The 24,788-nt window shown below is 36.1% G+C and overlaps 2 protein-coding genes across 4 annotated transcripts in view; both read right to left on the reverse strand.

Moving 5' to 3' along the window:
- Window positions 1-19,909, reverse strand: part of usp13 (ubiquitin specific peptidase 13) — a 31,702-nt gene extending 11,793 nt beyond the window's left edge. The window contains exons 1-15 of one of the 3 annotated variants that reach the window (XM_044129474.1): window positions 19,582-19,909; window positions 17,670-17,795; window positions 16,170-16,230; window positions 13,018-13,139; window positions 11,559-11,701; window positions 10,516-10,700; window positions 9,893-9,990; window positions 9,517-9,707; window positions 8,532-8,603; window positions 7,214-7,286; window positions 5,858-5,983; window positions 3,771-3,924; window positions 3,174-3,348; window positions 2,990-3,078; window positions 2,512-2,634 (exon numbers count right to left, since the gene is read on the reverse strand). In XM_044129474.1, coding sequence (XP_043985409.1) covers window positions 2,512-2,634; window positions 2,990-3,078; window positions 3,174-3,348; window positions 3,771-3,924; window positions 5,858-5,983; window positions 7,214-7,286; window positions 8,532-8,603; window positions 9,517-9,707; window positions 9,893-9,990; window positions 10,516-10,700; window positions 11,559-11,701; window positions 13,018-13,139; window positions 16,170-16,230; window positions 17,670-17,795; window positions 19,582-19,692 — 1,849 coding nt within the window. In that variant the 5' untranslated portion in view covers window positions 19,693-19,909. Of the gene's footprint in view, window positions 1-2,511; window positions 2,635-2,989; window positions 3,079-3,173; window positions 3,349-3,770; window positions 3,925-5,857; window positions 5,984-7,180; window positions 7,287-8,531; window positions 8,604-9,516; window positions 9,708-9,892; window positions 9,991-10,515; window positions 10,701-11,558; window positions 11,702-13,017; window positions 13,140-16,169; window positions 16,231-17,669; window positions 17,796-19,581 lie in introns of all 3 variants that reach the window. The other 2 variants (XM_044129472.1, XM_044129471.1) reach the window with 2 other exon arrangements.
- A 902-nt stretch (window positions 19,910-20,811) lies between these two features.
- Window positions 20,812-24,635, reverse strand: ndufb5 (NADH:ubiquinone oxidoreductase subunit B5). The gene is made up of 6 exons (XM_044129481.1): window positions 24,478-24,635; window positions 23,052-23,134; window positions 22,406-22,472; window positions 22,224-22,285; window positions 21,701-21,807; window positions 20,812-21,021 (listed from the first exon to the last, which is right to left on the reverse strand). Exons 1-6 carry the CDS (start codon window positions 24,593-24,595, stop codon window positions 20,901-20,903), a joined length of 558 nt encoding a protein of 185 aa, XP_043985416.1. The 5' UTR covers window positions 24,596-24,635; the 3' UTR covers window positions 20,812-20,900.
- Window positions 24,636-24,788: the final 153 nt, after the last annotated feature.

Below are 24,788 nucleotides of genomic sequence, written 5' to 3' on the forward strand. Positions count from 1 at the left end.
CAGATTAAATGCAAGAAGAATGTTATTGTAACCATGCATAAACACATTTGAGCAGAAAACTCTGAGAAAATATCACTAAAATAAACTTAATCGAATGAGAAAAATGTTTTATAAGTGTGGTCACCATTTTTGTGGACCTGTTGTCAAACTGCGAGATTGGTTTCTGAATATGCATCCATTGAATTGTAAATTTGGTCAATGTGAGGCAAGTAAAGGCTGTATAAATATTGGCAAGAATTAAGGCTAAAAGTATTTTGTGTTTTTAAATCCAGCTCGGTGAGAAATTACGGTTTGTGCAAATCTACATTTTCTTTTTGAACACTTTGATTGGTCTCAATCAGTGCAACGCATAATAAGTGAGCCAAAATCTGCACTTAGACATGTGAAGGCTTTTAAACACATTCTGTTTCTACAGAGCTGTGAATAGAGAACAAATTTCTTCTGTTTTTGTTTTTTCATCACAAATATATTTTAAATAGTTATTATATCAGACAAACATAATCTGATTAAAAACATAAAGCCTGGTTCAAACCACTTAATTTATTAAGGGGAAAAATTATCCAACTTTCTTTGAAGAAAGCAACTAATAAATAAATTGCTAAAGGTTTAAATATTCATGGCAGTGGATCTCCAATTAGGTGTTGCAAAAAAAAATACCAAAAACTAGATCCTAAAAGAAGGATACGTTTTCTTTTCTTAGACATTTTACAACATTAGAAATCTTGATTAAGAAGTACACAACATTTTTGGCACAGTTTGGTGATCGAATATAATGACCAACATAGATATGTTTAATAGATTCTGAATCCAATTCAGTGTGTTCAGTACAAGTTGTTCAGTTCTGAAATATTCAGGCCCACTCAAAGAAAGTCCAATTAGTCGTTTTTGTTCTCCAAGTTTCCTTTACTGAGATGTAGTAATCTAAAGTATTTTTTTAAAATATCCTGGTTTTGTTCTTTCTATGAGTCCTGCAAGTGTTGCCGTCAGCTCTCCCTCTATCTGCTGTATTTCTTCTAAAATATTAGGAACACACCAACGATTTGAAGCAGATTAACTTTTCAACAGGATGTGGATTGAACAAAGACAGAAAAAAAGATTAAATTAAGTCTCACAAAGTAAAAGACTGGTTAAGCAAAGTTTCTAGAAAAGTGGAACCAGTATTTCCTCTAAAACATAGCGGCATATTTCAGTATCTGTTCTCCAAAAGCTCAATGATGTACATTTAAAAAGTCTCACATGAAATAAACACAACTTTCAGCACAACAACCTTAATTGACTGAGCATTTCCCTCCCCTGAGATTCTCACTGAATGTGTACTTAAGAGAGAACTGGGGTGGCTTTGAGCGATTATATTAAAGACAATTTCACAGATGACTGGGCTCAAAAAATACTCCACATGAAGAATCTATGGTATCTGCTTTTAACAACTCTCATTGACGTTTCTTCTCAAAACGACTGGAAGTTGTGACATTGTTGGACCAAAAAAGTCACAACGTGTGACTCAACAAAGCCACCTAAATTGGTTTGGCCAAACAGAAGCGCAGGCGCTCAGAGAAAACGCTGCCCTTTAACATCACGAACAGGACTGTGAAATTGAAAATGCAGGGCCAAAAATGCCCCAAGTTGTAAAGAATGCCATTTAGCATTTTCTTCAACGAGTTCATGCATCACCACCGACGCTGCTGTGGGCCACTGCTTATAAATCATGGGAGACCCCGGTCCGTGAAGTGAGGCCGAAAAAAATGGGCTACTATTCCACAACTCTGCTCCACGAAAAAACTGGTACATCGTAGGAGATGTATAAACTTGAACATAAAGAGTTATATATTTTTTATTGTTCAGTTTAAAACTTTTAAGCAGACTGTTGAATCACCCATCGCATGTTTAAATGTTTACATTCTGTTAAATGTAAATATAACAGAATGATAGAAATATTGGCTACTTCTACCCATTTAAAATAGACATCAGTAACAATAAAAACATTGAATAAAACACCTTAAAAATGTTTTTTAACTAATATATTGCAAAACCATATTCTGCTTGCTTTACAGAAGTTTCCAAAATGTCAAACTGTGGTCTACATGAATACATAAGGATATATTTTTCTAATATGCCTATTTTTTCAGCAATACTCTCTGTAATACAACAGGGCTCCGTTGGCTTTCTTTTTCTCTGAAGACAGTAGAAACAGGTAAATCTAAAATAAATATTACTCAGAATCTATCTCACTGCAATCATTTTTTCTGTTTTTCAACATTTTATCCACTACCACTGAAGTATTTTACCAAAAAAAATTTTTAAAAAGCATCTGAATGATCCAGAATTATATTTGTATCCTTGATTATTTGCATTCTGTACTTCATCTCATTTGTTTCTTGGTGAGAAGGTTTTAACTGAGCCAGGACCAAATACTAGAGTTTGTATTTATTGTAAGTGTACAAAGCAACTAAGAAAGGTTTTCTTAGCTCAAAACAGAGTAAAACCTTTTAGCCATATTGGTCAGTGTCATACCTCTGGTGTCTTCCGGTAAAACAATGGGAGGCATGAGATCCGGCAGCTCCTCTTCGCCCGCCTGCAGCCCTGTGGCTCGGAGCCGGCTCAGGTCCAAGAAGTCTGGAACATCGATGGCCAGGTCTGTAAAACCCAACATGCACACGTGTGTCAGCTGAGGAGATTCATTAACAACTATGCTTGGCAAGTCACTAAACACATTAAATAATTTCACACGATAACAATAACAAACATGTCTGTGTCTATAATAAAATTTATGCTTTCAACAGTGTTGATAAATATGGATGATGGGAAAAAAATGGTTTATCTTCAAACTGCAGGTGAATTATTTATGAATTTGCATTAGTTTGTCAGACATGTAAATGCTTTGCGAAATGCAGTTTGGTGCTGCCCTCCGCTGGTTATTTTTGGTATTACAGCACTTAAGGAATGTCAGTTTCAGCTCCCATTAATCACTACAAGGCTATAGCTTAATTACCAAGCTTCTTTGGCACCCAGTCAACACCGAAGGTGAATTTCTTGATCTGCACAACAAGATACTCTGGGAACGAGGAGAAGCGGGAAGTTCTGGGAACGAATGTTTAAAAAGATTTGGATTAAAAACTAGCAGTAAATGAAAGACAAAATAATGAAGTGATTTCATAAGATGCATGTCTGATTACTTGACTCCAGCTGATTTGGCCTGCAACGCTGAACTCCAGAAATCGGGGACGTTTTCAGGCTCTGTAAAGGCCTGAAGGCAGGCTGTGAAAGGGATCCGCGCTCGCACCGGTTCAGGAGGAGCCCGCGTGTTCTCCTCGGCTTCTTTCCGCTTGGCCTCATGTGCAAGCAACTCCTCTGGAAAAATCGGAGTTCAAAGTGAGAGGAATTGTTAGCAAATATATAACATAAACACAGAGATTCAAATATTGTAAAACAAAATTTGTTATTACAGTGGAAATTTGAAGTTAGTTACATAAAACGGCACATAAATGTCCGCCTCAATTCAGAACCAAAGATCTCTCAATCCTGCATGTCTGCATGTAAGTCTGTAAGACTTTGTATAGACCCTTCTGCTGTGAGATTCTTAAAATTTATATGCATCTTATACAGTATACACCTTTGGTTTATGACATCAATTTTCGAGTATAGTGTGAGTAATGAATTGCATAGGCAGTTCAAACCAGAACCAATCATTCCTTTTTGCTTACGTATTTTTGAAAGCCCAAATGAAGTTTGATGGAAGGGCTCATTGATGCAAAAACAGCCACTGTCTCTACCTCTATTTGTCGCTGCTTCTATGGGAGCCGGTAGCTGGATGCAGTAGTCGACCCGCTGAGTGTAACGAACCCGCCGAGTCTGACAGCACTGAATTCTCTCCTCCACCAAGAAACGAAACGAGTCGCTTGGATTCTCTGAGCCAGCACTGTTCCTCTGAAAAAAATAAATCAAGAAAAAAAATATAAACCCACTGAGACAAAGCTTTACTAATATGTAAAAGCTAATAAGCTGGAGTCGCAAAGGGAGCTGTTCAAAGCACTTTGCTTTGTTTTACCAATAATTGGCAAGATCATCTGGGGTTTTTTTCTCAGTTTCTGAACAATTAATTGACTTCAGAGGTTGCCTGATTATTTTGACTTCCTCCTTAGTTTGAAGTGACTTTTTTTAACAAAATGTTATCAGATTGATGTTTGACAGCTAGATGACAGAAGAGCAAGTTCCTCATGAGTAAAACCAGGTTGGATAATGCATAAAAAAGTGGCACAAATAACACGTGGCACCATAATATCAAGTATGCTAGTGACAGAGTTTGCAGAAAGTCAAAGGCTAATGAAAACAGAATTAGAAAACATGTATGAGAATGCTTCTGCTTCAAGTCAGTGTTTCCTTTCTGTAGTCATTCCTCATTGTGGTGAATTGCAGACAGACGCGTCTCACACAGAACACTTTTAAATCCTTCCATAGGTTGCCGGTTTGTTAAGTTTTCAGGGTACTGCACCCACACAGCATTTATCCTGACTTCCTCCTCTCTGGACAGATCTAAATTATGTTCTCAGAATGAAGTAAAATTTTAGCTAGAAACTTTGCAATTACAACACCTAACATCACACTTCTGCTCCTTTTGGCTTAATTCAATTTTCATGTCATGCTCCATCGCAGACGTAGAAATGACTATAATTATTGTCCACTACAAGTCTGGCCACAATTGAGAGGGAACAACTCCTTGTTCAGCACACCTGAATCAAATGAATAGTTCATTACCAGGCCTCCTCAGACTAATGACATGCTGAAGATGTAATTTATATTTCTGCTGTGCTGGACTAGGGGAACATCTAAAACATGCAGGTGTTTTAGATGTGCATGTAAATACTGTTAGTCTACTGTACTTAGATAACAGAGCAATATCACTTAATCTCAAATTTATTTTTAAATTTTGACAGACTTTTAGAAGCACCACCACATTAATTATTTTCCAGGTGCTGCTCACGTCTCCAGTGCCAACATGGGCTGGGGTCACTGGGGGTTTAATTTGAGGGCTGTATGAAAGGGAAACCAGTCTGCATGGCTGTGGACTATTGGCAATGCAAGCCTTCTATTCTAAGAATCTACAGAAGTACACAAGCTATAATTTCACCCAGGCCCAGCTTGTAGGGTGACTGATGGTTGTGGCTTTAGTCTGGTTATCTGCCTGCATAAACCAGGGAGTTGTTTACAGACAGCTTCAAAACATATCAGCAACTGAATTAAAAGGAGAGTTCAGGAATTGTTTAAGAAGTTCTGCATATACTGAGACAACATGAGGATTTTTAGCAAAGGGAGAAAAAAGTTGATGTATTTAATTAATGCAACAGGACAGAAGTGTCAGGTTCTTCTTGGGGGACTGATTATGTCTGATAAACAGGATATTTAAGAAAGCATTTTCTCACCACTACATGTAACTGATAGCACTGAACATAAATAAACCCTGCATCAGAAAAATCCATTTAAAGATTTTTGTACTGCATGTGTGAGCTGACTATGGAGGTTCTGAACTCTTTCGTTAAAACCAGCAAGAACCAGTCAAAAAGGTTTCAGACGTCGGAACAAAGTTTAGTTGAACAACTTTTTCAAAAAGAAGCATGTTTTTTGTTCAATTTGTGAAAAGAACAAAATGAAAAAAAAAAAAAATAGTGTATCTAGCCGACTAGATTTTGAACTGTTCATACCAACATAATTTTGCATCAAAACCTCTTTGTGGCGTCACTCTAGTGGCAGTTTCTGGTAATGCTTTGTTCCGTTTGTCCTCTACAGCGACGGACAGGAGGTTAAAATACGATTGCAAACACACTGTATATCCTGAATATGCAGAAGGGATTGATTCACTTACTTCCACCAAGTTGATAAGGTGCAGGAAGAACTCATGGGCATCTTGTTGTCTGTTGGAGGAAAACTCTGGGTGGCCCCTGCTGACCAGTGCCTTGAGCATTCGGGGAGAGATTCCCCTCTGTTGGTGCTGCAATGACAAAAAACTAAATAAAGAAAGAGTCATACACAACGACTATTTATGAGAAGTCACCTTTCTCAAAGGCGAAAGTATGACACCAAAACTAGCTAAAAAATAAAAAACAACCTAATTTGGTTAAACTGTTCTCAAATGAGATATAGTCTGGATAAGGTGACACCAACTTTTGTGTGGTAATTAAAATTCTGGTTTTGGATGCACTCACAACTAAGAAAATGTGACAGGATGCAAGTATTCAATCATAGCCTTAAAGGTGAAAACTGAGTTCAACCTTAGCTTCTATAGTAATCCTTAAATACTCTTTTCACCACATTAAAAAGGGTGAAAGTTTGAATAATCTTTTAAGTCAACCTGATAATGTCACAGGACATATGGTTCACTTGTCTTCTACTGTGGTGGGAGAGTACTTCTGCTACTCAGGTGGGTTACATTTATAGTACTGGTATATATTTTCTGAAAACAATTAAATACATTTCATTTGCGCTTATAATGTTGCTGCAGATTTAAAGTTAAATTGCTCACAGCTAGATTCTGTTTATTAATTCGGTGCCTCATGAAGGCATTGGCTGGGGTGTCAGACAGATTCTACACATTTCAGATTTTTATTTATAAAAACAAGTAAGGATATATACTTCCTTTATCTTCCACTTAATTTTACACTGGTTTATAAAACACATTGAAGTCTGGGGTTTCAAAGTGACAAACCAGTTCTTGGGGCATTGAACCCCGACAATCATTCTCACAGCAAAAAAGTCCATATCTCAGCATGTCAAAATTTCCCATCATCATCATCGTCATCAATAAAATTAGAAAGACAGCTTAATGATATATATGTGATTGCACTGGTTAAGAATCCCTCTGTGCAAACTGAGCACAGCGTGTCAGCACAAGTCCACTGCCGTTTCCTCTCAGCTGTCAAGACGTGTCCAAACTTGACTCCTCTGTCACATTTAAGTTCAGGATCACAGCTTTGCCCAGTCAGTTACTGGGAGCAATCAGGCTAAAAACAAGTCATGAGGTCACATAAAGTCCTGGTCTATGTAATACATCAATTCCTTTATGCTTCTCACATCAAGAAACTGCTACATTCATTATAAGGAAATTACTTTATAATGCCACGACCACTGATTCTGTCACATCTCATTTTCACCATTGGCCATGGTGACTCAGTTATGGAGCAGGACATACCCCGTTTAATACCTTGTGTTCTTCTTTCATCACCTGTTCAATGAGCTCAGATTTCATGGGTGGTTTGGAGTACTGGCCTGAGAGGAGCCCATGTCCCAGTTTAGCCCTGATGGACAAAAACAGGCAGAAAAACAGAGTCGGTCTCATTTCACATTCATTTGGCCTCATTTCCTGCCCATCACACTCTAAAGATACAGTAATTCTCACATGAAACAAAAATATGGTTTCTGCAGGAAGCTACTGTCAACATCAGCACAAATGAGTTTTAGTTAGCATACAAGTCTTTCTTAAGTGAGATTTTTAAAACATCTAATCATACTGAAAGTGTAGTGAAAGCCCCCTTTTCAACTCCTCTGAAATTTCGCAGTTGCAGTTCAGGTATTTTTGAGCTTTTGAGATGCTGATCAGTTGCTCCGAGTTGTAAAAGGAAAAAAAAAAAAAAACACCTTATGGCCATAGTTATACAGCATAACAATTATCTGAGGGTAAGAGATGAAAACCACAAATCTTTCCAGCCACACAACATTCAAAACCAGAGGGGATAATTGTTCAAACCTTTTATTTATGAAGATAAATATGCATGCTGATATCTCAAACATAATACATGTATTTGTTTTATATTACACCTTGTTCCACTGATTGCTGCTCTGATTCCTGTTGAGGCAGTGGAAATATGACACAGGGCAAATTAAGAAATTAAGAACCAAATTTTTATTTATCAGAGTCAACAATAAAACTAAGACTACATCTATAATTACTTTAAATCAAAATACCCCTTTGCACACAACACCAAAGTTAAAAAATGGGGATGAGGCAAACTTATAGTATTTTTTCATTATAATTATCTGTGCACACTGTGCATCCTCTTTATTGGGTACCACCACACAAATTATTCTTGTCATAAAAGGTAATCATAGCAAGAAATAGATTAATCTTTGAAATAAACATTAAAAAAAATAGATGATCCTTCTCATCTAGAGATGGGTTGGGTTTAACCATTACATTAAAGTAAGTAAACAACTTTTTCAAATTGCCAAATACCATTTGCCTTATGGTATAAACATGTTTATTTGGCCACCTGTCTGATAGCTGCTGTCAGGCTCTTGATGCCTATCTGCATCTGGCCTCTTGCAACACATGGACTTCAAGAACAAAATGGTGATGGTTTTATTAAAATAGAGATAAAATAAATGGGTTCTACGATATATACAAATTCTGCAATTTATGTTTATGTAATTTAGGTTATTTCTTAATGAATTTCTGTTTTTAAATATCAATAACAGTGACAGAGGGAGCTGAAAAACACCTTCTCTTCTGTCACTGCATTGCATAACTCTCAGGAGTCACTTACATCTGTGTGGCGAAATCCTGGGTGGGGTCCAGGGGTGAATAGTCAAATATCCTCTGAAGGTTACCTACATACCTAAGAGAGAAAACATATGGGGGTTGATATGTGGGGTGACACACAGACGTTGCCTCTAGAGAAACATGTGAGGAACTTAAAAGACCCGCTGCAGGTCAGCGAGTTATTTAATTATCATCTTTGATCATAGACAGCCAAATTTGTTTTGGAGCAGCCAAACAAAGTGTCGAGTGTCAAACCATGATCAGATATAGAATCTGCAGAGGAAGCTAAAGATTAGGGTGATGTTACATAGGCCTTTCAACTATAATGACCTGGAGTTAATCATCAACTACATAAAATCTGGTCGTATAGAAAAGAGCTTGACTGCTTTAAGTTTAAAAATAAAAACTTTTTTTTTTTAAATGATACTCCATTTACTCTATTATGTTACCATTTACAAATAATAACAAAAGTAAATTATGTTTGGAATGATATCAAAAGCAGTACCTATGCCATTGTGGAAGCCCAACTAGGAGTGTAACCATGCTGATGTGCCATGATAACACCATGGTATGTCAGAGAAGGAAAGTACTAAAAGGCAACAACACATTTTTTAATTTAAATTTAATATACCGTAGTAATGGACCACACCCATACCAGATACCTTGTAGTTGGAATCGTGTGTGTTTAAGTCACCAAATATTTCACACACTGATGTAGAGAACTACTTGACACAAAATATACAGAGATACCACCCTTATTTCCAATCAGAAATTAACTTCTTGGTTTAATGAAAATAATTTAAGATTTCCATCTGCTAAATGAGCATCATTACAATTAAAAAATGTTATTAGTTGATAAGGCTGTCAGGTTCAAGATTTTTAACATGACCAACAGTGTGAGTATGTCAAAAGTTATGTCATTAGGGATTGCTGTAGTTAAAAAAACAAAAACACTACGATATGAACGTGTCACAGTATACAACACTCACATCCTCTGGAAATCTGGGATGCTGAACAGGACCTGAAGCACTGTGCTGAGGTAGCAGCTGTTTCCCAAGTTTTTGATGCCAGTGTAACCTGAACCAAACACCGTCTTCAGCTTCATGCCCGACTCTTGGATCACTTCCCACTCACTGACTCGCGGTCGGGGGTTATTGTCTGTGTGGTGTCCATTTTCTGTCTGAAATGGGAGGAGATGGAGATGACAAGGACAGTTTTATGTGAAGAATTTTCTTTGCTGTGTAGAAATGTTGACAAAACGTCTAATATAGCGCTAATAAAATATATTTCTGACACATTTTCTGTAAACACTGCAGCTGTTTCAAATTAGATTGAGTTCATGTAAAGTGACATTAGTCCACTTACTCTCCTCTGCATTTGGAGCATGTCTATCCCAAAGTGTGATAAGTGCTCTGACAGGTGGGGGTCCAAAACAGCCTCTTCCTCCTCAAACGAATAAACATCTGTAATAAAAAAGGCGAGTAAATTAATGTGGCAAAATTACCAATAAATAAATAAATAAATTAAATTAACAATATGTAGCCATAGCCGTACAGACACAAAATCGGCTTCTAATAAAATATACTCATTATCAAAAAGCCTAGCTTAGTATATTTTATTATCATGTGCTATTTTATCAATAAACAGCACAATAATTGCCATTAGTCATATTTTTTACTATAATAATAGATATCAATGTTCACATGGCAGTGTAGAAAAAAATAATCAAAAGTAACAACTACACTTTTCTCCGGTTTGTAAACATCACTATTATTGTCATGGTAAAGATACGATAATTGCCCAACACTAAACATACTGGGACACTTCAGATTAGATAGCATAATGGTTATTGTACAATTAGTAATTGTACAATAATAATAAAAGTAACTATCATTACTTTTGCAAAATAATGATAGTTTTGGGATTTAAGACACACTGTAAGAACACATATCATACACCGTAGATGCTGTGTTGTGTTGTTCCCAGACCTGCTCCGTCTGGAGTGATGGTGTCCAGTTTAACAGCTAGTGGGTAGCTGGTCTCTCTGTAGTGCTCCAGAGCGTGTCCGTTGCCCCCACTCCCATCAAAGAACCACTTCCCACACAGAACCGAACCATCAGTCAGGTTCAGCCACAGGTTCTCTCTCATCTCGCACTTCTGACACTTCCAGCCACTGACAGCAAAAGCACAGAAACAAAAATCATCTAACAATTTCATCAACTTTAATAATAACTTGACAGCTGTTCATTTAGTGATACATGTGAAGTCAAGCATACTAAAAGCTGTAGCTACACTACAATCAGAATATAGCAATCAGAGTAAAACTAATCTGTTTCGATGGCTGGATCATCAAAATCAGAAATACGTTTATATTTTTTCAAATTAAATCTTTTTTTTACCTAAATACAACAGTACCAACTCATGCTTTTCACAACATTAAAATAAGATACAATACCATGTATAAAGGAAACATATTTAGAAATATAATTTTTAATGATTTCCATTATGTGCTTTTTTTAAAGAAACAAAGAATATCACAGAAATATTAGGCCATATGCTTTATTGATGTGTATTATTTATAAGCAACAAACACCAAGCTGACAAAAATTTGCTCAACACTTTCAGAAACAAAGATTGACCTGAATATCCAATGATAAATAAATTACAATATTATCTTTTTATCTTCCACTTTTAAACTCAGTGGACACGTTTCGCTCTGATTCGTTTTACAACAATTCTTCAGCAGTTTGATATATTTTATGACTGAGTAAGAAGAGCAGTCATCCTATAATTAATAAAGATTAGAAGTTTAACTCCAAAACTTCCAAAACCTTTATTATAATCGTCTTTATGCAAATGATGTTTGAGTATCGATTAAAACGGAGCATTTTCAAATTAAAGCCTTGCCAGCTAATAGTTTGTTTTCCACAAAAGTTGTAAAAAGTGTTAATAACATCAATTTCTAATTGAGAATATACATTAATTTGTATTTGTTGATTTGCACATGATTGCACTATGTTAGGTCTACTACCTGGGTGGGATCCGGACTCCATTATCCAGCTGTCTGAGGCTTCTGGCATGTCTTGACACCTGGATCTCTTCCTCCCAAGACTCAGGCTCCTGTTTCTTGTAAGCTGAAGGTGCATTAAGTACTGCATCACAGGCTATGGTCACCTGGCGTCAGACAGCACAGCAGAGCGTGGACACAAATTAATTCAGGCAGTACAAATAAACTACATCTCCACATGAAACAGTGCACACAACACATATTAGCCATGCAAGGTTTATGCTATAAGTGGTATAAATGTGATGCAGTGTGTTTGATACGGCGTGAAAACAGAAGGGGTCAAATCAAACTGAGGCAAAATTACAAATCTGATTTGACATCTACTTCAGACCTGTATAGAAAATTCAATCCTTTTGAAGGATTAAAATATAGGGAAAAGAATCTCACTTTTATGCAATTTACAGACAATTACAATTTACCACAAATAGACCCAGCTGGATACAAATCTGGATTCTCAGTGTTTATGCTCATCCTCAATCACACGCAAGTTGTTTCAAATTTATTTCTCCCGCAGATCCAGATTCAGATTAAAAATCAGTAACAATGCCTCTTTTAAACTACAACATATAACAGAATTCATCCGTAAATTCTATATCAGGTGTTCTTAGAAAAATAGCAACAAAACAAACAAATAGGCATGCCAAAGTGAAGCTTTAAGAAGAAAAACAAGTAGAGAAGTATCACAAAACAAGCAAAGAACCGTCCCCCAAAAAATTAAAGAATCAACATGTACAACTTGTGGTTCCCCAGAATCATGTTTTACTGAAAACACAATGTTTTATTAGATGCTGTTTTGTCAAAATGATTTGTTTTATTGAATCTAAAAGGTAACAGATTGTAGCTTCTCTAAAGGGATCATATAGATTTTTTTAATGAGGAACTTTAAGGTACTCTGTATCTCACCTGCAGCGCTCATCTTAAACACATTTGGAATAATCACATGAATGTAATCTGAAAAATCTATGTTAAAGGTCCTCAAAAACAGGTTTGGCATCTGGAGTAGATGTGTTTAATAAAAAAAATTATTGTTTTTGCTAGTATAGGCTTTTCCTTACAGTGACAACTCAGTCATCAAATGAATTAAACCATGTTTTGTTAGTTAATTCAGATCTCTCAAAGATATCTGAATTTACATTGAGGCAAGTATCAATAAACATTTTTCAAGACTATGCTTGTTTTTATATATTTAATTTATTTTTTAGTTGCTTACGGGTCGAAATTTAATGAAAAGGGAACATCTCATTCAACCAAAAATATTCAAAAGCTGCAGGTAAGACAGACACGGTTGTTTCACAATTCATTTCAAAAACGCTAACTATCCCTTTTTGCAATTCGTAGGCCTGCCTGTCCTGAAGCCAGGGAACCACTAAGTGGACGTTTCCCCTCCAACATGCACAGAAACACACAGAACCAACTCACTGACCAGAGCGGGCAGCTCCTCAATATTTGGTAAAGGGATCTCGAAGTGGTCTGGAAAAATGACGAGCTTTGCCTCATCCTCATACTCATAGTCCTCTCCGTTAAAATCTCGGTTTAGCTCTAAATCTTTAAGGGAGGAAGTAGGATTATTAGTTGTAAGAGTGATCACAAGTTTAAACTATTAAACAAAATTAAAATAGTCAGAGAATGATATTCAAGCATCACTATTAACTTAAATTAGATCTATAAGTGGAACCCTGTACAACACAGGTGTTAAACTCAAGATGTGGGGTCCAAATCTGGACCACCATAGCTTTTTATGTGGATGTCTACACCAAAAAGGGAGACATAAAAACAGTTGTGTGCTAAAACATTATTTTATTAATCACATCAAAGCAGTTTTTACCAGTATACTGCCAAATTACATCAACGTGAAAAGAGATTCGCTATTTTTTTAAGAAGCATTTATCAAATTCAGACAGTTATTTATCAACATTATGACCGCTTGTTAAAGGATTTTATCAATACAATTATGCACAATCATCTTTTTGAATGAGGACATATAGAATACGTTCGACACGCCTCCTGTACAACACGAAGAAAATTGTGATGACATTTTCTTACTGAAACCGTTTTTGTTTTTTTCTGGCTTGAATTTATAAATAAAGTTAGGTTAAATCAGAAGTGATGCATAGTTTTATATATATATTTTTTTTTTTAAAGTAATTGATTTAAATAAAAACAAAAAGAAATAAAATCATTAAACATTTTTAAGCAGTTCAGACTTATTTTATTATTGACCACAAAACAAAATACATTTCTTACCCAATAATCTATAAATTATTTTATAAATTTGTTTGATCAATCACATATTTCATCAATTAAAAACTTTTCCTTGACGTTGCTACTACTAATAATATTATGGCAACTGGTTGGTTAAATGGAAACACATGATGTTTGCAGCCAGCTGTCTGATTAGATCACAGAACCGGTATGGATACGTTGAACCGGGTCAAAGATCTTAAAGGGACAGCGAAAAATGTCACAAAGAGTAAAACGTCAGATGTTGGTCAGACAGGAGAAGAAACACATGGCAATTAACCAGAGGGGGAAAATATAAGTATAAAACAGAAATATGAATATAAAATGGAGTAAGAGGAGGTTATTCCTCAAACAGAGAGGTTGAAGGAAGCCAGACACCTGGGCTTTGCCGAGATGCGTCATCGCTTCAGTTTGATGTGTGTCTGCCTCAGCAGGACACTGACAGGTGGTAGCAGCTGAGAGGCCGGCACATGATTGGAGGAGGTGCCGGGGTACACTTGCCACCCCTCCCCAACCCAGAGGAAAATAAGAAGGAGGAGGAGTGGGTAGGCCAAGCTTTGATTTAGACCAGTTAGCAACCACATATACAAATAAATAGGCTATTATTAGAGGACAAGGATTGGTGGAGCGGGCTCGTCAGTGGAAATATCTAATGGTTATGGTTGAGGCTGGTTAGAACGGCAGCTGGCTGACAGCAAACAAACTTTAACAAAGTCGTAGTGGATGAACTTCCCAAGGTGACAGATGTCTCTAATTATCCTACTGACATAAAAATCACTGGTTCAATGAGAAAACTGTAATCAGACTGAAGCTGCACTACTTTTAACGATCTTCTGAAAGAAACACATCATCCAGCCCAAGCTGTTCCTAATAGGCTAACACAAATCTGGGTTGGACTTGTTTTAATGGTTCTTTGGGATGTTTCTCATTAACAGATGCTTTGCAGTTGTGGAACCAGGGATGGTGTGTACAGAAAACTACTTTAGACTGACGCAGAAAGTAATGTCAAAACAGTTATTAACTACTCTTTAATTATGCATGTCTGATAAGAAGCTTATAAGCAAAGTCTGGACTTGTCTCTGAACCCAGCAGCAAAAGCAAAGTACACACTCACTTTGAGCAGATGTCTGATAGAAAACAACAACTATGTGCTAATGCCAAGTACCAACTTATGCAAAGTGCCAGCAGCAGCTGATTGCTGGTGTACATCTTTTTTTGCCTTCTGTAGCATTTTTCACAATCTGACAGATTCCTTTTTCTTGAACATACAATAATCATCTACATGCACACACCATAGCCTCAATAACATCATTCATTAACAACAACAACAATAAATAATAATAATAATAATAATAATAAATGTGATCTGAAGGCCATGTAAGCCTTAAACAATTAAACTGAGCCAGTTTACGCAGTGTTACTATGGCACAAAAGATTTTACTACTGCTGAACCAGGCTGTGGTAAACAAGATATAGTCAAAAAATATATACTGTGTGAGAAATTATTTAATTTTTTCTGATTTTAATGGAAAAGAAAACAATTAGGGAAAATTACACAAAATATGAAAAAAAGCTTTAATCAGATTTGTGAAACAATTCTTCTGATACTGCATCTGTTTTGTTTTGTTTACGTTTCTTCCTATGATTTCACACCAGGAAGCCGTGTGTTTGAGGAGTTGCCTTAAAATACTGTCAGAAATATTCATCCTTTTTATCTCCAGAGTGGTGAAATCATCATTAAAATCAGAAACTTACAAAGTCAAATCAATAGGGGTTTTCCACATTGTACAAACCCAGTGTTTGCAACAAGGTTTTTGTAAAAACGTTTTAAAGAATAATATTTCCTCTGTCATTAACTTGAGCATTGAGCAAATATAAATTACCTAGGTAATTGTAACAAACCTTAACCTGACTGATTCTAAACAAACACACACACACACACACACACGTACCCGCACGCAAATGCACACAGGCAAATTCAAGACAGTTAGCGAAAATTTGAATATTCTAAAAACCGGGCATTCCTCAGATAGAAGCAGGCCAGTTAGGCTGCCAAAAGGTCAAAGATGATAGTAAAAAAACAACAACAATGTGCAAAATCAAAAGAACATTGAAGAGTTTTCTTTGTCACACTCCAGTGGGTGGAGATGATGAGAACGGAATAAGTTAAATTGTCCTCAGCAGCTGAAGACAATTTAACTGCTGAGCTAAATTGTCAATCTTCTCATTTTCTATTTGTTTGTCACAGCAAGCCAATAGATTTATTCAAAATATTTTTTCTAAGATTTTCACATTGCAGTGTAGAAGTATGTTACTCTAGTGAAAATAACGTACCCAGAAACACTTTTCCATTTCTTCGTCTGGGGATGGCACCACCAGCAGCACCTGTGGTTTTCTGCAAGAAACAAGTAGTAACAATATATATATGCAAAAAGATACATATAGAGTATCTTGTACATGTATCAAGATTGTTGGCCTGTATTTTTTTTAAACTAAAGCAAAGATTAACTTATATGCTCCCCTGAATCAGATCTAGCCTGCTGCTCTTGTAAAGGGAAAATTATTCATCTGGGTTTACCCTCAACTGCAAATGGCTTTTCTAGTGTGACAGCAAAGCAACTTTTTTAAAAAATAACTTAACAGATTAAAACAAAAAAGAAGACATTTTTATGAAAACATAAATACGCAGCCTTAGTCCCTTGTCAGCTAAACAACAAACTGTCGCCATGCAGATTTACGTCCGATTTGACTAGTTTTAGATTAATCTGACCAGACAAAGTTGAGAAACTGGAAATATTGACAGACACAGGAGCCTGCAGAATGTGCAGCAGCTGTTTGCGGTCAGATCCAGGCATGGAAATAGCAGCTCTTTCCAAAGCAGAGCTGATCTGATAGCAATTAGAGGTAGAGCGGAAACACACCACCAGCTTGAAGCAAAAAAAGGGGTTTGTTTGAGTTTGCTGTCCTTAGGAAGAATCGACTTGCTAGTTACAGTCAACAAAACCAAAAACTCAAACTGCGACACTGTCAATTTTAAAACCACCATAAAAATAAAAGACGTGCACAGATGACATCTAAATAAAAATGGAATCATAATACATCTTACAATTTGTGTTTATTTGTTGTTTAAAACAATAACAAAGCAACAAATCAACATTGTTCAAGGTATTACTTAAAATGTATTTAATAATATAAATAGAACATGCTTATTTGGACATTTTTCCTTAAAACCCCGAAAGACACATTTTTGTAAATGTATATTTCCACCATTGGGTGGTAATTTATTGTATGTATCCAGGCATGTATGTATATGGATACATAATATGTGCATCTTTTACTAATTTATCTATAAAGCACAAGGGTCATTTATTGAAATAATATGGAAAATAGGAATGGAAATAAAGTTTGGGCATGCAAATGTTTCTCCATATTTATGCACATATAAAAACATTTAAATAAATTGACAGTGTAGACACTTTATTTTAGAAACTGTTGGAAGAACAACAGTTTCTAAACTACTCTTTTTGAAAGATAATTATTTATTCATTATTTATTTATTTATTTTTGTTTAAAATTTAAAAAAAATTAAAAACTAAATTGAAAACTACGTATTCTTGAATATGATAAACATGACAAAATAAAATAAAACAGAGACAACAAAACATCATAATTGCATTATGGTTGTATTTGACCTTTCTTGATTGTCTATGGTGTTCAAATGTTTTGTCATTTTATATGTATGTTTGTATATATATGTATATATATATATATAAATAAAAACAGAATTATTGAAAGTGCATTTTTTAAATCTACAAGGCAGGGGACAAAACATACCACTTTAACATGTCGTTTGAGGTGCATGTAAACACTCTGTCCTGTTTTGCGATAATGTCTCTCCACATGTTCCCGTCCGAAGCCCAGGAATGTGTTCATACACACATACAGGCCTCCCTCAGACTCCTGCACACAAAAGGAAACAATAACAATCAGCTACAGCATGAGCTGAAGGCCAACAAGACCAGATGAGAGGACAGTCTGTGCAGCTTCACATGAATGTAAGAATTTGTTATTGTTTTGGTCAGCATAATAAGTTATATCATACTCTTTAGCTGTGCGTTTTTTATTATTTGTCAGCATATGGTTGGGTTACTCTGACCACACAAAAGAAATTACATTTTGCTGCATTGATGAAAGTAGAGTCAAATTGGTATTTGGTATTTTACCCACTTCCATGTTAGGACACCAGAGTGGAAAACTAAAGCCAAGAATCCATCTTCAAATTCTATTCTTTTTTGTTCAAATCAGCACAAGCTATAGAAATGACAACTAATATGTAGGAATAAGTTTAGAACTTAATCATCTGTATTCCAGCCAAATTTCAAAACATTTAAATGGAAAATCTGTTAATCAGCCAATAATCCATCCTGGAAATATATATTTTATTTGCAAAAACCTGCTTCTGAAGCAAATAATTTTGCTGTAGAGATTTTAAAAAGGATCAAATCATCTTCAATTATATGCAAGTCAAAGAAAGAAAGGAAGAAAAATTGTTGTGATCTTAAATCTTAAGTATGTAAAAAACATAGCATTTTTATGCTACAGTTTGCATATAGTATATAGCAACAACAATTTTTGGACCATCTATGTTTTCAGACCCTGCAGTGACTTTACTTAAAAAAATACTATTTTTAAACAGGATGTCATATATTAACATAGTTTATTTAATTTGATCCATGTATAGGTTGCAGCTAATAACTCTGGTTTAGTTTTAAATGTGCCTTTAAAAAGAAGCAAAAGAAAAAACATACTCCTACACCACACACATGGGCTCTAGGGACAAAGCACATGGAAAACACCTCCTTCATAAACTAACCTCAAATCTGTAATCAGTGTATAGGCTTTATAAACCCCAGTGTTAAACCTTTAAGTGGTTCAAAGTGACATATGAGCCTCAACAGTCCAAGATAAAAATAAACCAGTCTTCAGGCCAGCATGATGAACTCCAGACAGCTGAGTCACCTTTAAAAACGGTTTCAATCCAGATAGTCGTATAGGAAAGCTCTAGGAGCAAAGGGAACGCTACATTCAGGTTAATCACAGACGCTTTAGAAACACACACAAAAAAGAATCAAATCTATGCTTCAGTCAATATATTCTGACATTTACAAATGTAAACTTTGTAAATTTTGATTCGCCCACCAATTGTGAAAATAATAAATGAGGACTGGTTTAAAGAACTTAGTTTAAAACATTTAAATATTGGCCCTACTATTTGCTCCTAGGCATAAAAAAGAATAAATCTGGGTTTCAGATTGATGTGTTTTTTAAATATTTATTAATCCCCCACATTTTGAGCCTAATAGTGATTTGTATTAAAATGATTCAAACGGCTAAACAGTCCACCTATCATATTGAACAACCAGTCTGTTTAAAACAAAAGATGTAGTTAGGAGGAATTATTACCCTCATTATAAATATTAAATGGCTCACTTCAAGTGTAGTGTTTCTAAAACGACAATGAAAGCTTTTGGGAGGTGATTTGGACGTGAAAAGAAAAATAATAAGCTTGCATCTCTCTCCAAAGATGAAAACTGTTTTCCTTCACGTCTACAAACACATCAGGTTACAGCCGAAACACGTGTGATGTTCAGTCCGCCTGCGACGCACCTTTCCTACCCCTCATGTCCCTCATGTCCCGGTGTGTGCAGGCTGCGTGTGTGGGTGTCTGACAGGCGGACACACTTACGGGGGAGTCGAAGGAGAAGGCGCACTCGCTCTTGTAGACTCTGTCTCCTGTTTTGGGGACTCTGATGGTGGGCATGAAGGGGACCAGCAGCTCTCCCAGGTCTGCAGCCATCTTCGCATTCCTGCTTCTCCCTGCAGAGTGCCGCGGAGCCTCCGGAGCGGCGCTGTCAGAGCGGAGGATGCTATTTTTAAAGCTCCTCACTCTCTACATTCCTCCGGCCAGGCCAGGGGGGATGTGACGCTAGAAACGTAAAAATAAAATGACAGTGGGGGAGGAGGCTGGCCTCTTTGAGTCTGAGGGTAAGGGCACGGAGGGTAAAGAGCTGCTCTTTTGTTGTTGATTTTTTTTTTTTCCTTACTGAAGCATGGACCTGCGCAGAAATTACAGCGCTGCTGTTGACTGTAGTGACGTCCTTTCACATTTACCGGAAGGACCACTCCCACCTCTGAGGGAGGACCCAGAAACACATTTTTTTCTTCTTCCATCATTTAAATTAACGATTAACAGAAAAATAAAATAAAATACACGAGGGTTAAAAAGAAAGCAATGCATTGAATATGGAGAGTTTTTATTTTATTGTACGAATAAATAAAATTCTGGTTCATATCCACATGTATTTATTAACCTTTTATTTGTTAGACAGTAGTCAGTCTACGGAGCTCTGCCACCCAGTGGAGAATATGGTTCAGTGGATATATCAGCATACCCGTTTATGCAGTGGATATTCTTGCGTTTGACTATTAGCCTCTCCTCTCCTTCAGAGGAACTCTTGCAATAAAGCACATTGGGCTTTATTACAAAAGTTGTGCAATCAGACATGAGAGCACTAAATCAAGTGACAGAAATTGATGTAACAATGGATCTCGATGAATGCATTCTAATTTATCTAGAATGCATTCATCTATTTCATTTCAATTTGATTCCTTTGATTGAATGAAATTATTTGAGATGGATGGACAAAATCTAAATTAGTTTAAATACCTTCGGGTAAATTTGAGCTGTTTAAATATAACCAAAATTACTTTAAAATAACAAAATAAGGCAGTAAATATACAATACCTTCATGAAGTAAGAATTACTTCTTGTAGGGACACTGTCACTAAGCCAAACCAACAGATGGCAAGCCACACTGATGTAGTGGAGTCTATTCACTTTATGTTTCTGGATTGTGATAAAACTGAAGAATTACATTTTAATGTCAGATGTTCAGTAATTATACCCAAAACTGGCTATTAGACCACATAAAGATACTTTATTTAATCAACAAGGGAAAAATTTACAGTCAGACTGATGACCACATGTACTGCTAACACGGTTCGTTAATCGTCAGGTAATGACTTGGGGCTGTTGTCAATCAGCCCTTTGTCAAGCGTCGGCACCTGGAACCAGGGGCCGTCTCCGTGATGTCTCATCTGCCGACGAACCTCCAGCTGTGTCAGTCTGTTCAGGGTTACAAAACAGTAGTCAAGAAACAAGCTGTGAATTTGAGAAAAGTACATCTATGACTATTGAACTTAGTCACTGTAATCCTGATGATGGCTCATCTCTACAATAACACCACCAGCAGGAACAATATCTGCTTCTCTTAGAGGATGCAACATTTACATCCTACAAGAGAGGAGTGTAACAGCAGTGAAGATCCAACAATCCCTCAGAAAACATAAATACATGTGTCCAGACCTCCAGTTTCTTCTTAGAGTGACATCCATCCAACTAAAGTTAATTTACTAAGGATTCAAGAAGGGACCAACTAAACTCCACTATGAATGCATGGCCGAGATAAATTCAAAATCAGTAATAATAACTGCAAGGTCCAAACACAGCCATATCGACTCAGACATACCATCTTCTTTCTTCTTAAAAGCTCCATCCCTAGCCTCATAAGTATTCTCCATTTAGACAGTTTTCATGTTATTCTAAGTTAAACAGCTCAATAGTTGCTTTCAAACGACTTTGGGTTTCAGCTTTGAGAATCTCTTGAAATCTCACTCTTAATCGGTTTCATTCTGACATGTAAGTCAGACACTTTGCAGGAAATATTAAAGACCACACATTTTAGTTTCCCTTAGAGACTTCAACATTTTGGTCTTAAACCGGCGACAGAAACTCTAATAATCACCTCATGTCAGCTTTTTCCTTTTCAATTTGGATTGCAGCCATCACTTTTTCATAGTCCTTCACTGGGGAATCATAAATGTTCCGTACAATCCACCTGGTAATGGGGTGCTGAAATGAAAAGACCCAATAAATGATACAAAAAAAAATATTGCTTTCAAAAGAGCAATATGTTTGCTTGATTAGAAATTCTTAAAGAGTTTTTACAAGCAGCGCCTGTTTTTATTTGATTTTGTTGTGGAACAATAATGCCAATTCAGAACTTCAAAAAAATGAAAAAAAAAAACATGTGCAGATGGAGGAAAAAAAATTAAACTCCTTTGTGGAATATCATAATGTCTGTGTGTGGGTGCATCTTTATTTTACAGATGAAACCATCTGTAAAATAAATGTTAATCTGCCAAATGCAAAGCAATGTATGTGCTGTGACCTCAATACGTAAATATATGACAAGCCTGAACCTAATTATCCTGACAACATTGTTTAAGAGCTGACAACCCAATGACAAAATGAAAGAAGGAACGCACTTTGTAATATTCCCAATACTCAGGTTCATAGCCTTCAGGAATCTCAGCAAGCTCTGCCTCACCTAAAAAAGTAAAAGAAAAAAATAATAATAATTCATTTAATTATTCCTAAAATGATATCATGGACCAAAAGTATACATTAATATATAATACTTTAAAACACCAAGAACATGTGTACTTACCAATGAAGATATTCACAGCTGTGACCAACACAGCTACTGGAATACCAGTCAGCAGGATGTAATATCGCTGCAAGAATAACAAAAAGAAAAATGAAAAACTGACAGCTTTTACAGCTTTCAGTCTGCCACCAGCAGAACTAAAAATGCAATCAAGGCGCTCTTCACGAAATGTTTTGCTGGATGTACAAAATATGTAAATACTGTAGGGTTGCCACTTAATAGTATGGCTAAATCAAAATGCATTAGTGAATAGTAGCTTTTGAGAGCCACTCCATATTTCATTTATTTATTTCAAACAGGTTTTTAAAATCAAGAAAACAAGCAATCAGTAGGATTGCTTGATAATTATCTTATCACTGCTTTTCTGTTTGAGAAGGATTGGGAAGAAGTGAACATTTATGTAATCCTACCCCTTATCTGTTCTTGGTATTACATCAGCAAGCTTCAATGTATTTTGCAGGTACTTTATGTGACAGACCCACATAGATCAAAGCATATCTATAAACTGGCAGGAAAAGGATATTTGGTTTTCAAATGTTTTTCAGTTTCAAATGTAAATTTTTTGCCTCATATACTGCAACTATTTGCTTTCCTATTTTTGAAAATGACCTAAGCGCTGTAAACTGAATTTTGTTATGATACATACCAATAAATGCAAAAATCTTCTGTCGTAATATTGAGATGGGTTGACCACAAACATCTTCTTTCCATGGCCCCAACGGGTCGCCACTGAAGAAAAGAACAATAGTTGCTGTCACAATAAAGTCTCTGCCAATGGAATATTTACGACTGTGTTTTATGAGATCAAACAGAGTATTTCTTTATTTTAAATACATTTAAAATTTAACCATGTCATACAAAAGAGTATTATAGCCATCGAAAACAAAGAAAAATAATAATATGGTCACAGAGGAATAGATTTCTACCAGAATTTTTTGGGATTAATTTCGCAAATTTGCAAGAAAGGAAAAATTTGATATTCTCTGATGTTGAAAGTTTGGAAATGACAATTTTCCATGATTTCAAACATAGCTTTGTAATATTGAAAGCAACATATTTTCTGACGATATAAAGTCAGAAATTTGCAACAAAAATAGCAGAAGTCCTCTAAGATTGAAATGATAAATTAAAGGAAATGTGCATTGGGATAATTTCCAAAGTATAAATGGTAGATGTGGGGTGTAACCCAGTATCAGAATGAGATCTCCTGCAGATTCACCTTATCAATGAGGAAAAAGCTGCAACACAATTTTATCAAATCTGCACTCTGGAGATGTCAATCTGATACAAGAAAATAGTAATTCTTGTGTTAATAAATTTAAGTTATTTTTTTCTGTTAAATTTATGACTTCACAATTTTTTTATGGAAATTGTGTCCTCCAAGGCCACATTAAGGCCCTAGCAAAAACAAAGTTTTCTTATCCTTACACAATAGTGACAGCAATGCATGTTATTGCTAGTAAGCAGACTATAATAAATCTGAGATAAATTCGGTTTAAGAGCTTGATTACGAAATAAGAACTTTATAGAATTACCTTGTAAATTGTACAATGTGGACTCTTAAAGGTCTAGTAAGGTACTCCATTATATTAAAATACAGTGGGTAAATCATGTCTGCGACAGACTGGCGACCTGTCCAGGGTGTACCCCGCCTCTCGCCCGGGACGCAGCTGGAGATAGACACCAGCAACCCTCCCGACCCCATTAGGGACGAAGGGTGTAAAGGAAATGGATGGATGGATGGATGGATGGATGGATGGGTAAATCATGTGTCCATCCATTTATGCTAAATAACACTTATATCTCTATAGGATACAAATAAACGTATAGAGGATACAATATCATAACTACTCATTACACTCATAAGGTCAACAAATATGAAATTACAAGATCTAACATACAGAGTTTTCATCATTAAACTTGGAGTTGTTTCCTCTTTGTTGACACCAGGGCGAACGTTACCAGTTAGCTGATGTTAGCATGCTAACAAGCTCCGGCGCAAGGTCATAGCAGAAAGGAGCCGATTTTAGAGTCGAAGGTTGATCTGTCCGAACCAGCAGAGAAGCTCTCACCTTTATTTGTCCGTGGGATGTTTCGAGCAAGTATATTGGCAGCATTATTCCCAGCTTTCAGAGGACCTAACCTGGCTGCAAAGGCAGCAGCCGACCTGAGAAGGCTCATGCCCACCATAGCTGCTGAAGGGACAGTTCAACAAGCCGCGCTGTGATTGGTTCAAGGAAAAGTAACGCACCCTAAATTTATACTTATCTTGTCAACTTTTATGTTATTATTATGCCATCAATGCTAAAGGTGTTCCGATAGTTGTAAAATAAAAAAAATATTATTTTTTGGGGGAAAAAAATATTTTTTACACAAAATGCAT

This window comes from Gambusia affinis, linkage group LG10 (genome assembly GCF_019740435.1).
Source record: "Gambusia affinis linkage group LG10, SWU_Gaff_1.0, whole genome shotgun sequence".
In the NCBI taxonomy this organism is placed as follows: domain Eukaryota; kingdom Metazoa; phylum Chordata; class Actinopteri; order Cyprinodontiformes; family Poeciliidae; genus Gambusia; species Gambusia affinis.

Coding starts and splice junctions, on each gene's coding strand:
- ndufb5 (XM_044129481.1), bottom strand. CDS start 24,595: ATGGTGGGCATGAGCCTTCTCAGGTCGGCTGCTGCCTTTGCAGCCAGG. Junction 22,286..22,405: donor AGCTGTGAATATCTTCATTG/GTAAGTACACAT, acceptor TTACTTTTTTAG/GTGAGGCAGAGCTTGCTGAG. Junction 21,022..21,700: donor AAGGAAAAAGCTGACATGAG/GTGATTATTAGA, acceptor AACCCTGAACAG/ACTGACACAGCTGGAGGTTC.